General features: G+C 35.7%; 1 protein-coding gene and 1 pseudogene across 2 annotated transcripts; one reads left to right on the forward strand and one right to left on the reverse strand.

Annotated features, from left to right (window-relative positions):
• Positions 1 to 2,974: 2,974 nt before the first annotated feature.
• LOC143860849 (uncharacterized) lies at positions 2,975 to 12,742 on the reverse strand. Of its 2 annotated transcripts, none has more exons than XM_077371688.1 (6): positions 12,396 to 12,742; positions 10,778 to 10,975; positions 9,306 to 9,422; positions 9,038 to 9,187; positions 6,439 to 6,497; positions 2,975 to 3,409 (listed from the first exon to the last, which is right to left on the reverse strand). In XM_077371688.1, the coding sequence occupies exons 1-6, from the start codon at positions 12,579 to 12,581 to the stop codon at positions 3,274 to 3,276; spliced, it is 846 nt and encodes a 281-aa protein (XP_077227803.1). In that variant the 5' UTR covers positions 12,582 to 12,742; the 3' UTR covers positions 2,975 to 3,273. The 2 variants fall into 2 exon arrangements, with proteins under 2 accessions (XP_077227803.1, XP_077227804.1); XM_077371689.1 differs by having other exon boundaries at positions 10,778 to 11,003; positions 12,396 to 12,535.
• Positions 11,588 to 11,674, forward strand: LOC143862755 (U6 spliceosomal RNA; annotated as a pseudogene).
• Positions 12,743 to 16,575: the final 3,833 nt, after the last annotated feature.

Below are 16,575 nucleotides of genomic sequence, written 5' to 3' on the forward strand. Positions count from 1 at the left end.
GAGCTTGGCCCCATATTCCATGTTGGGTCCCACTAGATAAATACTTTGGCAAAGTAAGATCCATTACAAGGTGGGCCCCACTTTTGATTGATCTGAACCGCCCATCTGATAGGACCTAGTTAGGGATACCACGGTCGGGATCATAGTTTAGCAAAATGTGGTATGGCAAAAAAAAAAGGGGGAGGGAAAAATTCCAGTTTAATAATGTATTGGTTCAAAAATAAGGTGGTAAAAAAACAGAAACACGGAGAATGCATTTAAAATTTTATCATTTACAAAATATAGTGAGAGTAAAGTTGAAAAGTTCACCAAAAAACTGTTTTTATTACGTTCAAATTGCGTTTTAAACGTGTTTAAAACTTTTACAACAAATAAAACTCCTGTAAAAGTTTTAAACGGAGAAAAAAAGCTGTTTAAAACGAACATTTGCTAACTATGGTCGGGATCTAGGAAAGGTTTGTCACATCCTCATATAAGGGTGTCAATTTTGGCTCGGGCTCGGAAGCTCGCTCGAACTCGGCTCGAATCCTTAACAAGCCGAGCCGAGCCGGCTGGCCAGGCTCGTTAAGCTTAATGAGCCGAGCCCGAGTTAGGCCAGGCTCGGCTCGGCTCGGCTTGTTAAGGCTCGTTAAGAATTCAATATATTTAAATATATATATATATATATATATATATATATATATATATTATATTAATATATACACTAAAAGGGTTGTCCAGGGAATGAAAGGGGGAGGCAAAATATGTCACTTCTTTTTTGGAACCCCATTTGTTACTTGGACCACCCCCCGTAGTGTAAATAGGGTAGTCAAATTACATTAGATAGGGCTGTCCAGGGAAGATGAGGGGTGTGAATTTAATATAACAAGAGTTCGATAAGGCTCGCGAGCCTGGTTCGAGCCCGAGCCGAGCTTTTGAGCTTAACGAGCCGAGCCGAGCCTGGCCAAGCTCGGCTCGGCTCGGCTCGGCTCGTTTACACCCCTATCCTCATAATCTAGTCCCTTCATTTTTGCCGAAATGATTGATGACATGCAAAAGGGTGGAGGAAGAAAATAATCGGACGGTCCACTTTCTTGTTGTTTGATTCTATATAAGTATATATATATGTGAGCCATCGAGAAGAAGTGTTTGGATCCCGTGGACATCATCTAGAAGAGCCAAGGTAATATTTCTCATACACTTGGGAACCAACTGATCTTGTTAAAGTGTAAAAATTAATAGGGATTTGCTAGGGACCATCGTTCAAGACATTTTGAGAACATGCCGTTGCATGAGAGAGCAGCCACATAGGCTCACCTCTTGTTTTATTAACTTAGCAACAAACATTCTGCGAAATCTTCACGGCTTAAGCTTTTGGAGTAATTGGTTGTTTCACAAATCTAATACCTAAATCCGACCCAATGGCAACCTGATTAGGACCAATTCAAACCTGATTAAGAAACATAATATGTTTTCCGCAACCTGATTGCTCCACTAAATCTTAAGGATATTATTATCAAAGGTGCTGAAAAGATACATAAATGGCCCTTTTTAACTCATAATAAAGTTGGCGCTCTATTAACTGACGCTGCATAAACTATAGTCTCTTACATAGAATACTGTTGGCCAAAGGCATTTGAGAGCAGCCACCTCGTGAATGAAGACAAAATCTGCTGAAAAATGTGCCTGTGTGGCTGCTCTCACATGCTACCATCCAAGAAATTTCTTTTGCGATGGACGCTAGCAAATCCCTATATGTAAGTACATATTGTATATATGCGCAAAACGTTCTTCGGTCAAATTCGTCGTGGTAGTTGTGACAACCTATAAACTCTAAAATAGCAGTGGCACCAATGACAAATGTAACAATGACAATGACACTAAAATAATCGTCCACTTTTTTAGGTGCGCTATAAAACCTGGTACACGAAAACCATGAGAAGGGTAGAACGAAAGAATTGTCGTGTGACCATATGGAAAGGTATAGGTGATAGAAAATATAAAATGTGATGAAAAAAATATTAAATATACCCCAATTTAGTTTCCCATGGTAATATTATTACTATGGGAACTATGGGAATATTATTATTATGACCAAGGTTTTAAATTTCAGTTTCGGGGGTAATTTCGGACCTAGCCGAAGCTCGAATTTCAGCCGAAATTTGGTAAAGACGCTCGAAATTTCGAATTTTTGGGCTGAAATTTGGGAAATGAGTAAAAAACTAATATATTTTTAAAAAATTTCACCGAAATTGACAAAGTTATTTCGACCAAAATTTGGTATGTTTCGCCAATTTCAGATTTCGGTCATTTCGGTTTCAGTTTTGACCGAAATTTCAGATGAAATTTAAAACCTTGACTGTGACAGAGGCTTGTCTTCCTATCATTTCCCTTGATATGTTTAGATTTTATGGAACTGCTATCAGGATTTCCATTCATCCTTGTCCTCCATCACTCCACCGTTATTGAGTTAATCAAGAACTGTGCCATGTTCGAGAATACCAACTTAACTCAGTGAAATTTGGATTTGACAGTTCAACAAATGTCTAGATTGTATAGATATTTCTCATCCCAACTGGTATTACCCATGTCCAATAGATGAGAATTTTTCAGATTCAAGGGTTTGGATTTCATGTCTTTTCCCCTGTTGATTTCATCCTGTCAAATAGATGGCCAAAAACACTAGTGCCAAAGATCTCCATCTTCTAAAAATGATGGGTTCAGCCCAGTCATATGACAAAGTCACGATAATCAGAAGGGCCATACCAGGAAGCTGAAAAAAATTCACCCAACTAAAATATTCCTAACCGTTAACAGAAGAACTTGATAATAAACACTTCAAATGTTAAAAAGAGAGAGCAACAACATCCAAGGCCTCTCAAATTGACTTCCTAAGAGAGTTCAATTGGGGTCCTGCAAATTAAGGCTTCAGATCATGCTATCACCACTTCAGATGGTATCAACTTAAGCTTCAAGATTAATATTTTGCTAACTATTTACCTAAATTTTTCCTTTCAAATATTTCATTTACTTTCCAAAGAAAGAGTACAACAAAAGATCCATCAGACCAAGCTCTATAAGGTGTAAATCCTACAGCATGTATATTTTCTTCTGTCAATAATAGAAACAATATAACCAATGGATACTAAGAAGAAAATCAAATGCTTGAAACAAAAAAGAGAATCTGCCAAAGCAACAACTATTTCCTTCTCTGTTTTCCTTTTTTACTTTTGTTTGTCCTTTTCTTTTTTCTACATTTGGAGGAATATCCTTCTTTCCCTGCTTACTGTTGAATTAGTCTAAGTAGAAGAGAGTAACTATTTTTCGGAGGCTCTTTGCTTCTTGACATGTTTCCATGAGCAATTTACTGTCATGGAAAGCAAAACAAATGACTTGCTGTACATGTGAGAGAATGTCCCTGTTACACAACCTGTTGTTTCATCACCAAATCATTAGCAAAATATCAATATTTTCCATCTTTCCATAACATATTTTGTGTTTGTGTACACAGATAAAATGACAAGGAAAACAAAATGTGAAACGCACAAAGAAAAGCTTCAAGTAAAATAATTGCACTTGACAATTTCACTACCAAGATCCAAAAAATCATGGATCAATTTAGAAGACATCCATCTGATGTCGTGACCATTTGTTGCAAGCTCTAACACATTACAGGAGCATTACAAAGATCTGGGGCCTCTTTGGATACCTGTAGAAATTATTTGAATACAATCTGATATGCACAATGGTTTTCTAACTGACATAACCAATGACTTCCAAAGAGGCTTTGACGTACCATTTAGAAACAAAAATTAAATTCACATAATCTTTTTTTTTTTATGGGTCATTCACATAATCTTATTTGAAGATAAGGACTGATTTTGGTGACATCCGAAGGGGTCCCTGAATTTCAAAACTAATACACAACCGAGAAGAATGGGGTATAATTTTGGTATTGCTGATCAGAAAACATGGATAATAAAAGTTCTCAAGTGGTATATTTCTATGTTTGCAAATCCAAAAATAAACATACCACGAACAGAACCAAACCATGCATGCCGAAAATTGTGGTATTTCTATGTTCACAAATCCAAAAATGAACATGCCACGAACAGAACCAAACTATGCATGCTGAAAATTTACTAAAAGTTCCCTGTGGTATTTCTGTGTTCACCAATCCAAAAATAAACATACCACGAACAGACAAACTATGCATGCTGAAAATTTACTACTTTTTCCATTATTTTGGGAGGAATGTTGCGGTTAAGGAATGTGAATACATGAATATTGAAAATTTACTATTTTAATTTATTTATATGCTGTGGTTAAGTTGATCAGGTAATATTACCCATCCATGTTACATGGATTTTTCTAAATGGGTGAAAGTATTCAGACACGGCTCGGATTCCGATACCTCAAAATTAACTGAGACACATTTAGATCTCTTTTGTTTGTTTTTTTCTGAATTCTACTAGCCCAACTTTACAATTAGTTTCGAGTTTTGCTCATGGTTATAGTAAATTTCTTAAATGAAAATATAACATTATATCTGCTTAACCTATTGAAATTTTTAATACGTTACTTGTTATAACCATATTATTATGGAAATAAGTTAAGATTTAAGACTTGATTAAAATATTTTGGTGAATCCATGAATCGTTCGTCTTGAGATTTGACGAATCCGTCACTCGATACCCACGTCAGATTCCGACAATACCATACTGATGCAACATAGTTACTCATGTTTAAAGTTTATGTCTTCTCCATTTTCTTATTTCCATTTTTGAGAATGTTATGGTTAGGGAGACCGTGAACATGATGCATCTACCACTATCCACTATCACGTCACCAATGTAACACTAATGAAAAAGGAACTCAAGGAAGACACTCTCAAACATAGGAATCGAATAAGAAATTTGCGAGAATGAAGTCCATGTTCACTACGCCAGAACAACACTTAACATCGAGAAAAATGGGCTGGCAGATTTATTATTATTATTTTTTGTTTTAAGCTATGATTTGTGGACATGGACACGAGTCACGCGTGTCAACAGGGACACAGAGTGTTGGACAAGGCAAACCTTCAAAATTTAGAAACGGGGACACAACTAAAATAGAAAGCATATATAATCATGATTTATGGATATAGATTCGTATGTCAAGTTTCAACACAGATATGGGTTGTCTGACATAAAATCTAGAAATGGTGACACGTACGTACATATAAAATTACTTATTACTATCATAATTTGTAATAATATGGTATTCATTTAATAAACTAGTAAATCTTAGAATTGATCAACTATAACCCATAACAAACGCATTCATCAAATAATCAAATAACAACGCATTCATCAATTTAATATAGTTCTCTTCCGTCCCCAATATACAATGAGAAAGGGAGACCAATATGATACAATGAATATAGTATTGGAATAAGAGCTTGTTTAGGTTTTTAGGTTTAGGGGAGGAGATACAACAGGAAAAAATAATAGTTAAAGAAGAGCTAAAAGAAGAGTTAATATTTAAAGAGATAAACACAATATTCAATAATAAAACAAAATGTCACACTTGACATGGTACAAAAATGTGTCCACACGCACACATTAAGTCTAATACTTCTATAAGTACATTTAAAAGTGTCTAAAGAGTGTAGACACGTGGGACACGCATGCCGTGTCATACACGGCACGACACAGGTGTCAGCAATAAATTCAAAGTGTCGGCTAAATCATAGGCTTTTAACTAGAAAATTTAACCTGTCATGCACGAACATTATTCATGCGAAAAATGTGTGCTTTTATAACTAAATTTTTATGAGGTAAAAATAGTCAGCTTAAAAATGAAAGGTAGTTAATAGCTATAAAGAAATATGTACCGATAAGGTATTTCATAGTTATGGAGAAATATACTAGTTAATAGCTATATTTACAAGTGCATTTAATAGTTGAAGGGAACTTTACAGTTCTAAGGTTATAAATAACCCGAGGTCACTCAATTTTTCCAATATGTATTATAGATAAGATATTCAATCGCTATAGAGAACTTTACATATATACGATATATTTATACAGAATTTAATAGTTAAAGTAAAGTTTAGATGTATAAGGAATTTATACAATATTTAATAGCTATAAAAGATTAAATTATAAAGCCATTAAAAAAAAGATTACATTATAAAAAATTTAATAGTCAAGCTCAAGCATTTGAATGTTAAATAAATTGCTGATCAACTGATAATTCAGCCTACTTGAATCGGTTTCACATGCCTTGGGTACCCAGACCATACTCACTAAAAGCTGGCTGAATTGTCGATCAACTCGGGTAACATTTTGAAAATCACAACTAGAAAGAAATTTTCCAAGCGAGTTGTTCTTTGAACATCCCTTAGATCATCATAATAGAAAAGAGAGTTTAAAACCATTCAAAAAAAATAAAAAGAAAAGAGAGTTTAAAAACCTGCTAGCTTCAATCAAAGGGAGGTGATCATTATAAGGCTTCTCAATTAAATTCTTCACCTGCAAAATGAAAAAAAAAAAGGAGAAGGAAAGAAGAATCAAGACAAGATCAGTTTTTGTCAACGGGCATGACAGCTATTACTTCCACAAGTGCACAGAATGAGTAGTTCTCAAGGATTTAAATTACAGTATTTCCCGGTATAGGTTATAGTGAGAATGGAAGCATCTCTTGTGTTAGTATATGACATTATGAAGGCATTCTGTTTTTTTTTTTTTTTGAATGGCATATATGAGGGCATTCTTGCATTCCAATTTCTTCAAAATCTTGGTTATGTTTGAAATTTGAACCCTTTTCCCAACAACGGACGCAAGAGCCAAAGAGATCTAGAATATTCAACCAATACGAGGCACTTACTCAATTGAGATCATTCAGTGCTTGCAATGCATCAGGAAGATAAATCCAAAGAACTAAATGCATATCAAATCTACAGTTGCATGAATTTTCTACTTCAGGTGCCACTCACCCTTTAGAATATTGTGAATTTTAGACACTTCTTTGGGCACTAATATAGCCCAATCTTTTACTTAAGCTGCAGCTCGCACTTCCTAGCACCAATGGTAACTACGGTCAAACCTATCAGAACTAGCTTAACCCAAGTGTTTCAAAACATGGATGTGGCCCAAAATGCGGCCAAAGAAAACCCTAGTCGACTCGGCACATCTCGATCAAGTATTTGGTTGATGCGGTCATAACTCGAGAGATCAGCCAAGGTAAAAAGGAGTCGACTCCTGCGAGTTGATGATGATGAGGGGGAGTTTTGAAACTATGCAATTACCTATAAAAGAAGAGTGTGATGATGGCCCGAGACCCGCAATGGGGATTTAAGACAGACAAAAACTTGATGAAGACGAGAAAAGTGATGAAACTCAATGATTCTAAACTAGTTTTGTATTAACAAGTGAGGTTGAAAAGTTTTGGGTCAGACATGATGATCTCTACAACCACTTCCTAATACGTGTTGGTATTCTGTGTCTAAGCATTTTTCTGCTAGATTTAAAGAGTTTAACTACTCAGACAAGCAGACAAGAATGGCTCACTGTACATAGGTTTTTGTTTATTGGGACCATCCGATGGGCCACCACTAGCAGACGCAATGGGTCCGTGCCCATGCCAAAAGTTGATCCCGTCTAGGAGATCAAAGTTTAACCTTTGGACATGGACTCACGTGCTGAGTGTTGACACTCAACACAGATACGAGGTGTCCGACATGGCAACCAATACAAATCCAGAAGCAGAAAGAATTACTGAATATAAATCATTATTTGCAACAAGATAAATGTAATATTCATTTAACATGGACTCGCGCGCTGAGTGTCGACACTGGACACAGATACGAGGTGTCCGACATGGCAACCAATAAAAATCCAGAAGCGGAAAGAATTACTGAATATAAATCAAAATTTGCAACAAGATAAATGTAGTTAATGTACTATTCATTTAGCATGGACCGTGCTGAGTGTCTAGGAGATCAAAGTGAGAACAAACCTGCGATCAGTGGACATGGACTCATGTGCTGAGTGTCGACACTCGACACAGATACGAGGTGTCCGACACGGCAACCAATAAAAATCCAGAAGCGGAAAGAATTACTGAATATAAATCATAATTTGCAACAAGATAAATGTAATATTCATTTAACAAACTAATAAATCTTAGGATTAAGTAATCATAAGTCTAAAACAAACATGAGATAATGAGACTCCAATCTGCAGCAAGAATGAGAGACCATTAGGATACAATGAATATAATATTTTTTTTTTTGGTAACGAAGGGTGTCCCCACCCCCTTCATGGGTAGGACTATTTCCCTACGGATGCGCGCAATCACCCGGAAACCACGCGCATCGGGTAAGCATGGGGGGGTTCAAACGCTCGTCACTGGGGAGCAAACCCATGACTTTACGCCAAAGAGCCACACCCTTCCGGGTTAATGAATATAATATTAGAAGAGTATGTTTAGCATTTTAGGTTTTTTAGGGGAGGTGGTATTCAAACAAATATTAGTTAAAGAAGAGTTAAGAATAAATGAGGAAGTAAACACAATTTTGTAATAATAAAATAATATTTCAGACTTCAAAACGTGCCGACATGCCTACATTAAGTCTGACACTAAAAGCAATATATTTACAAGTGTCGAAAGGAGTATTGATACATGTCAACAGGCGTATAGTTGTCGACATGTGTGTCAGCAATAAATTTAAAGTGTCGGCTAAGTCATAGGAGCAAACAATGGTTAATTTTTTTTGTTTGACAAAAACATAAAAGAATGCCTTTTTATCAAGATGGGATCATGGGACCTGCAAAATCAGTGGATCAATGGCGATAGTATGGCAATTGATATTTGCATTAGTGTAATAATTCAATAAAGAATTCTTTTTAAAATTACAGCTCTATGAAATATGCCCTATTCATCAGTTTTGGAGCCTTCAGCAAAGGAACTTGCTTCATGTTGTTCGATAACAATACAAAACAAGAAAGAGAAACTCTGAAATATATAAATTTTCAGTAAATGCATATGAAGAAAAAGTTATTGTCATTACTTTGGACAGCAATTCCTGGCTCTCAGGTGGTTGCCTCTTCAGGCTCTGAGGCAAGATTACGGTAAGGAGCTCCGGTTTCTCTGCTCTTAAAGCTCCTCTGATAACAGCCGCATTAGTTCCTGACGCTCCTGATGTAAAGATATGATTTTGCTGGAATGGAATTATAAGTTATAGAAATTTCAGAAGTTTAAATGAAGTGTGGCTTAGGAATATGGAGAAGGAATAAGGAGATATAAATATAGAAAGAATGGAAAATTCAATATCATACAGTTATGATCATAGCATAGCTCAGAATCTCAATGAGCTGCTGATGCATGAAACCCATGTTCCGTGTCCCAAAAAACCCAATTGCCCTAGGTCCCTGCTGCTGAATGGCCAATAATTCCTATTTAAATTAGAATCAAATTGTTAGAAACCCACCAAAGAGAAAAGTAAACAAGCCCATGCAAGTTACACATGCCATGTGGGTGTTATGTCAATCATGGATACAGGGCGCAACTCAGGCCAGTTGTTCTCCGATTGCTCTTTTATCCAGTAATTGAGTTGGGTTCGGGTTTCGTTCATTTTACTTTTCCGAAAATGCTCAACCTGGCCCTACGCAAGTTGCACCCATACGGCTACACATTTGTTGAGTGCTAGAATTGCATGACAAATTGAAATATTAATTACTACATGAATTTACACATACATAATTACCTATGATTTGTGGACATGGACACGGGTATCGCGTGTCGACATAGACACAATGTCAAACATGGCAAACCCCTAAAATTTAGAAATGGGGACACGGGTAAAAAAGAAAGTATATATAATCATGATTTGTGGATACAGATTCATGTGTCGAGTTTCAACATGGATGCGAGTTGTCCGACATGGCAACATCTAAAAATCTAGAAATGGTGGCACGTATATACATATAAAATTCATGATTACTATCATAATTTGTAACAATATAAATATCGTATTCATTTAATAAACTAACAAATTCTAGAATTAATCAACTATAATCTAAAACAAGCACATTCATCAATTTAATCTAGTTCTTTTCTGTCTCCAATATACAACGAGAAAGGGAGACAAATATGATACAGAGAATTTAGTATTGGAATAAGAATTTGTTTAGGGTTTTATGTTTAGAGGAGGAGATATAACAACAAATATTAGTTAAAGAAGAGCTAAAAGAAGAGTTTATAATAAAAGAAGAGTTAATAGTAAAGAGGTAAACACAACATTCAATAATAAAACAAAATGTCATACTTGACACGATACAAAAATATGTCGACACGCCCACATTATGCCTAACACTTCTAGCAATACATTTAAAAGTGTCCAAAGGAGTGCCGACACGTGTGGACACTCGTGTCATGTCGGACACGGCACGGCACATGTCAGCAATAAATTCAAAGTGTCGGTGGCTAAATCATAGATAATTACTACATTAATTACTACTATGTGTGCGTTTGTGCGTGCATATACAGACACACATGAACATTAAAGCAGCACAAATAACCATATCCAGGGAAAATATTGGTTGCCATCCACATCCAATAAATGCAATTTTTTTTCAAATGGAGTGTCCATGTTAGTTAGATAGCATAAGCATGGTTGTGTTGCTCACCCAAACAGAAAACGACCACAATGCGTAGATATTACACAACCAGAAACGGAAAATTTACATGCAATAAACTCGCGTTAAAAGTTTACATAAACTTTCCAACTCAAGATACTATGTTAATATACCTGTAAATAATCAAGGTCGGGAATCGGCTTCAATTCTGACACTACCAAAGTCCCCCCTGAACCTTCAACAATGGACTGGGCTTGGGTTGGAATTTTTGTCATGATATCCTCATCAGATCCAAACAATGATGCCCTTTCCTCCCCCTGAATACTCCAATTACCCGTAGCTTCATCTCTTCTCATGTATCCACAGAGCCACTATAACAGCACATAAAACAAAACGTCCCTGGTAGTAAATTATTAGTAAAAACCATAAATACAAAGAGTAGATTCTAAAGCTATCTAAGGTATGCAACAAGAACCAATTTCACAGCTACCCAGAAAGGAAAAACAACTGAGTGTCCAAAGTAAACAGGAACCAATCTAATTATTCTTTAAATCTAACTTTTGCACCTAAAACCCCCACATCATTCTTTTCAAACGATGTGAACCGATTTTACCAGTCCATAAATATTTAGCTTTTGTAAAGGAAATCAATTCAAAACTACTCACGAAAAAAAAATCTAACAATATTAAACTATTGCATTCTAATATCTACTAAGGCCTTGTATTGATTGCAAGAAAAACATTTTTGATGGAAAAAATTTTCTTAGGAATTTTTTTTTCTTTCTACAATTTAGAGCGAAATGATATGATTATGGTCAATTTAGAGGGATGTTATCATAAATTGAAGCTCCCTCTATGTAATCATGGAATAGGGTTGGTTCAAATCATCTTTTATTGTGTGTAAAAAGAAAAGTCAGAAATATTTTCCTTCCAAACTTTCCAAAAAAATCTTGGAATCCAAACAAGACCTAAATTAAAATTATTTTCTCTCTTCGGAGGCATCCGATGAATTAGAAATGATAAAGAGAAGATTAGCATGGCTGCTTAAATCGAGAAATGGTCCAAATTTTTTCATTTAAAAAAATCTTCTAAATTCAACTTGTTCATCAAATAAACCCTAGCCAAAGCTTCTCAAAGAGCGAAAAGAAATACCATACCATGTTTTGGTACAGTAACACGAACATAATCATTCATTGAAACGGCATTGGTTAAAAAAATAAAGAAACCCACCAGCTTCACGCAAGGAAAAAAACACAAAAACAAAAAAAAAAAACTCAGTAGATCCCAGATAAGGTATACTAAACCTCAATAAATTGCAGCATTACATTATACCTGTTTCAGCTAAGAAGACCCAAGTTCAGATCTTTGTTATAAAATAAAAAATGGGGAAATAAAAAAGAAACATAGAAATTAAATCCCATGTGTAAAATTATAAAAAAGAAAGAATACCAATAACAGATACTTCACAAAAAAAAAAAAATTGCATATACAAATAAAAAAGTTGCTTCAACCATTCCATTAGTCTAATTTCTGCATAAAACCCACCAAAGATCCTCAAAGAAAAGACCAAAAAAAAGAAAAAAAAGACACAGCATAAATATAGTGAAACAGTATATCAATCTAACAGCTTAAGCTATAAAAAAGAAAACCCAAGTTCCAAACCTTCAAAATACAACATAGTCTTTTTACCAAGAAAGACGAGAAAAAAAAAAAAAAGCAAAGAGAGAGGAAAAGAGATTTCTTTAAAAACAGCAGAGAAAAAGACAGAGAAAGAAAAGGTGATAAAGAATACCATTTGCTTAGAAGAAAGATTTATTGGGTACTGTTGTGATTTTTCTCCTCCAATCCATTTTCTATTAGAAGAAACAGAAATGGGTTTGAAAGGATTATGGTTTTGGGAGAAGAAATTAGGGTTTTTGGAAGAGATTGGAGAAATGACAGTATTTAGAGGTAGCAAAAGGCACAAAGGAGTAGACATGGTGCCTTTTCAACTGCCCTTGATTTTTGGGTAGACCCCCTTTTTATAATCAGAGAGAGCAACTCTCTCTAGAGAGAACACACGAATGGCTGTAAAAGGCCTTTCCTTCTTTTCCTTTTTGCCCTTTGTTTTTCCTCGTTTGGGTCTGTTTTATATTAATTGATTTCTGTCAAGAGCTTGCAAGAAAAGGGTTTTATTTTTCCAAGAAAGGATATTCTTGAATTCCCTGCATTTCTCAGTTTTTACTTTTTACTTTTTACATAAAAGCTAGGAGGATATTGTGTAGGGGCCATAGGTAAAAGGCTTGGGTCGGATCTAACCCGAACCCATCTGAGCCAACCGAATTCTAGTAGGGATTGCATTGAGTTGGGTCACCTGGGGTTGGGTTCGGGTCAAATGTACAGAATCCTTCACAATTCGGGTTGGATTTGGATTGAGATTGGATGTTGTGAGGAAGAGAAAACTCAACCCAAATCAGACCCAATTTAAACCATTTATATGTGTAGATGAATAAAATATTACACATCGATCAAATATCGCAAATATCATATAAGCATGCGTATGTAATGATAAACTGAAGGGCGGCCTTGCAAAATATCATCTATGAGGGAGCTCATATTGCTCCTTTTCAATAAAGTGTATTTATTGTTATGAGGTGGTTGAGGGGGGAGTTCTTCCTATCGTTGGAGGTTTGCTCAGTGGATGGATGAGAACCTTGATAGGTTCATCCATCTCTTTTCCGTCATGTAAGAAGGTCGGCTAATAGTGAGGCGGGCTAGAGAGGGTGTTTTCGGGGCAGAGCTGGAAACATTCAATTTTCTCCCCTCTTGATGGGTCTTTGCAATGTGTGATCTTTTTTCTTGTTTTCCTGTTGTGGATTTAGGGGCTACTTTTATATTAAAAATACCAACATTCCTTTATCTTGTATTGATCATCTTGATTGCCGGGGTCTTCGCCGTGTTTTCTCTTTAATTTAGTTCTTTACTATATAAAAAAGTGTATTTATTGTTCCTTTAATTTTATATTTGTTTGTTTCATTCTCATATTTTTTTTGTGCCGTTATAAATGAACTGCTGAGACGGACCCATGGGGATGCCCTTATAGCTAGTTTTTGCAAGGGTGCCCTTCAGTTTATCACTCCTCCCTATACTATTACTTCCATATAAATGAACTTTTATGTGGTGTTTGTGCGTACAAGTGTTTAATCATAGTGCCGCCTTTGATATTTGACCCAACAATAGCCGACTTTCTATATGATGACGATGATTGGCAAAGGGCTGAACTATCGATTCGTGCAAAGTGATAAAAGATTGTTCCGTAACATTTTTTTTTTGGTAGGCAAAGGGATGCAAAACAGTAAATATTCTATATAAATTCTTGGTAGGTAAGCATGGATAACCTCAAAACTCTAGGTTGAAGAACAAAGCCCTGACCATTATATTCAGCTGGAGGTTCAATCCCAATATTTTCTATAACATATCAAAATATAGAATACCCTCATTTTCCGTTGGAGAGTCGAAGCTCTCGAGATGGGGTATGAAAAATAGCATTACTTTTGAAATTATGACAGAATGGTAAATAGCCAAGAACTCAATGACTTTTATAAATTGTGGAAATGTTTTTCCTAGGAAATTTTTTTTCATCTCCAAAATTTAGAAGGAAACGATAAGGTTTTGGCTTATTTAGAGGGAAACGATAATTGAAGATCCTGCTAAAATAACTTCAACCACATTGATACAAATTACTTTTCTCATTTATAACCAAACAATGGAAAAGGAAGAAATTTTGGAAAAGTTTTCCTTTTCATAGGACATTTTTAAGGTCCTTCGAATCCTAACCTCTCTCCTCTCATGCAAACCATTTGTCATTTACACTTCGGATGGCAAAACGTGACAAACATGCTGGGGTAACGTTTTTGGATGACAGTAGCTGACCTAAGAGGCTATTACTACTGCCTTCCAAGTTTGGTTTTATGTTTTATCACCATATCTTGATAGAACAGTTTTCTTAACTTAGGTTCTTTTTCTTTATATAAGTATTGCCATATTAGAGTAGGTTTCCTTATTTTCTTTTTCTTTTTCTTCTGTTTTCTGTTTCCTTATTTTGCTTCCCCTAATTTCTACATAATGTAGATGCTGTATAGCTATTCAGCGAGGAATGATCAAATTAGTGCAGTTAGCTTATTGGAGACCGAGTTTCCTCGAATTAACTCATTCTTTCCCTTTTCTCTATCATCTTCTTCCCTATTTTCTTTCCTGATAGAACAATGTTCATGTTGTCGTCTACTGTCATTAAGTGCACATATTCTTGTATGTAATTTAGATTAGTTTTGTTATTTAAAAGCATTATTTTACTTATTTAGAAGTTTAGATTAGCCTAATAATTTATATGAATAAATTGCATGCACTAATAGTGGGCTGACTATGCACAATATAAGTAGGACATATTACGACGGTCTAATTTGAAATGGACTGTGACCTAAACGGGAAGGAGAATTAAAAAAATAATTTGAATCCTATTCCGATCCGACTGGTAAGATATTTGAATGGATCATGACTAAGGCATAGGTGGATCCAATCCCAATGGGATTCGTTTTTCAAATTATGGGAGACACTAGGCGTGTCAACGGATCCACTTGGGATTGGATCCACCTATGCCTTAGTCATGATCCATTCAAATCCCTTATCACTTGGATCTGAATTGGAGTGTTCTTTGGATCTACGTGCTATCTACTTCCTGTGTCTCAGTCAGGATCCATTTCAAAATGTCATCGGAGTGTCCTAAACTCCTATTATGTCCTACTTATATTGTACAAAGTCTACTTCCCATGTCTTGGTCACTATCCATTTCAAATTGGACCATCATTGGAGTGTTCTATTATGTCCTGCTTATATTGTACATAGTCCACACAGCCCCATAACATTTGGGTGTTGATTAACATTGTTCGCAACCCAGACCCAGACCCGTTGCACCAAAATTGGCCATTCTAATTTTGAGAATGACCAAGATTAAGAACTGAAAGGGAAATGGATAACATCATCCATCTCAAGTATACTCTTCTGTGTTGTGCAACTAACTCGGTTACGATGGAGGTTAGACGACCTCATAGTTTGTACCATTTGGATGCTTGGTTTCAGAATTTATGAAGAATTGTCTCGGATATTTCAGGTCTAACAAAGAGGTTACTCAACTGATAAGTTTCCAAAGTTTATGATTGTTAGAGTCTCTGAGTTGTTATATTTATGAACTACCATGTGTTTGACTGGTCTTAGTTTCTTTGCTATTTTAGAGTTTAGATTAGAATTAATGGCTTATTATAACAGCGAATGTTCGTGTTCGATTAAGCTTGCTATCTTTTAGAGTTTAGTAGTCTAGGTTCTCACATTTATTTACTTCTTTGAAAATAATTTTCTTATATAAAAAGTTTGGCTTTCTGCTTAGTGCCATGATTTTCTTCTTACTACCCAATAATAATGTTTTTGGAAGAAAGCAAGCTGGGTGGAGGCTTCTGTAAGGTCTTCTGTTGAATTCCAATAGCTCAAATCCTATTGTTTTACTCCATTATAAGGCGTTCTTCGTTTCCATAGGTGCTAAAAGTGTTGCATTTCTTAGAAAGCAGATTAAGATGATTTATTTTTACACATTTGGGCACTGTTAGTTTCCAATTTTGAGTCCAAAATTGATTATTGGATTCAAAATTAAACATAATTTTGAGTCCAATAATCAGTTTTTGGAGTCAAAATTGTGACGTCCTGACCCAGTGTAAATATTGTCTAGTTCTGGGTCTTTTACCCTCTTCGGTTCTGTTTTCCAGCAACACTAACCGTGTCCGATACACTCCGCAGGGCCGCCCCTTGGAGATGTTCAAAATGTGTCTACAAAGGGCGAGGGAGAATACACATATATAGTCCAGGAACTTTGTCTCCCTTTACGATATATGATCTCACAATCCACCCCCTTAGGGCTCAGAGTCCTCACTGTCACACCGTAATGC

Source organism: Tasmannia lanceolata, unplaced genomic scaffold (genome assembly GCF_043159265.1).
Source record: "Tasmannia lanceolata isolate RefF3 unplaced genomic scaffold, GAP_Taslan_0.1 ptg000037l, whole genome shotgun sequence".
Lineage (NCBI taxonomy): Eukaryota > Viridiplantae > Streptophyta > Magnoliopsida > Canellales > Winteraceae > Tasmannia > Tasmannia lanceolata.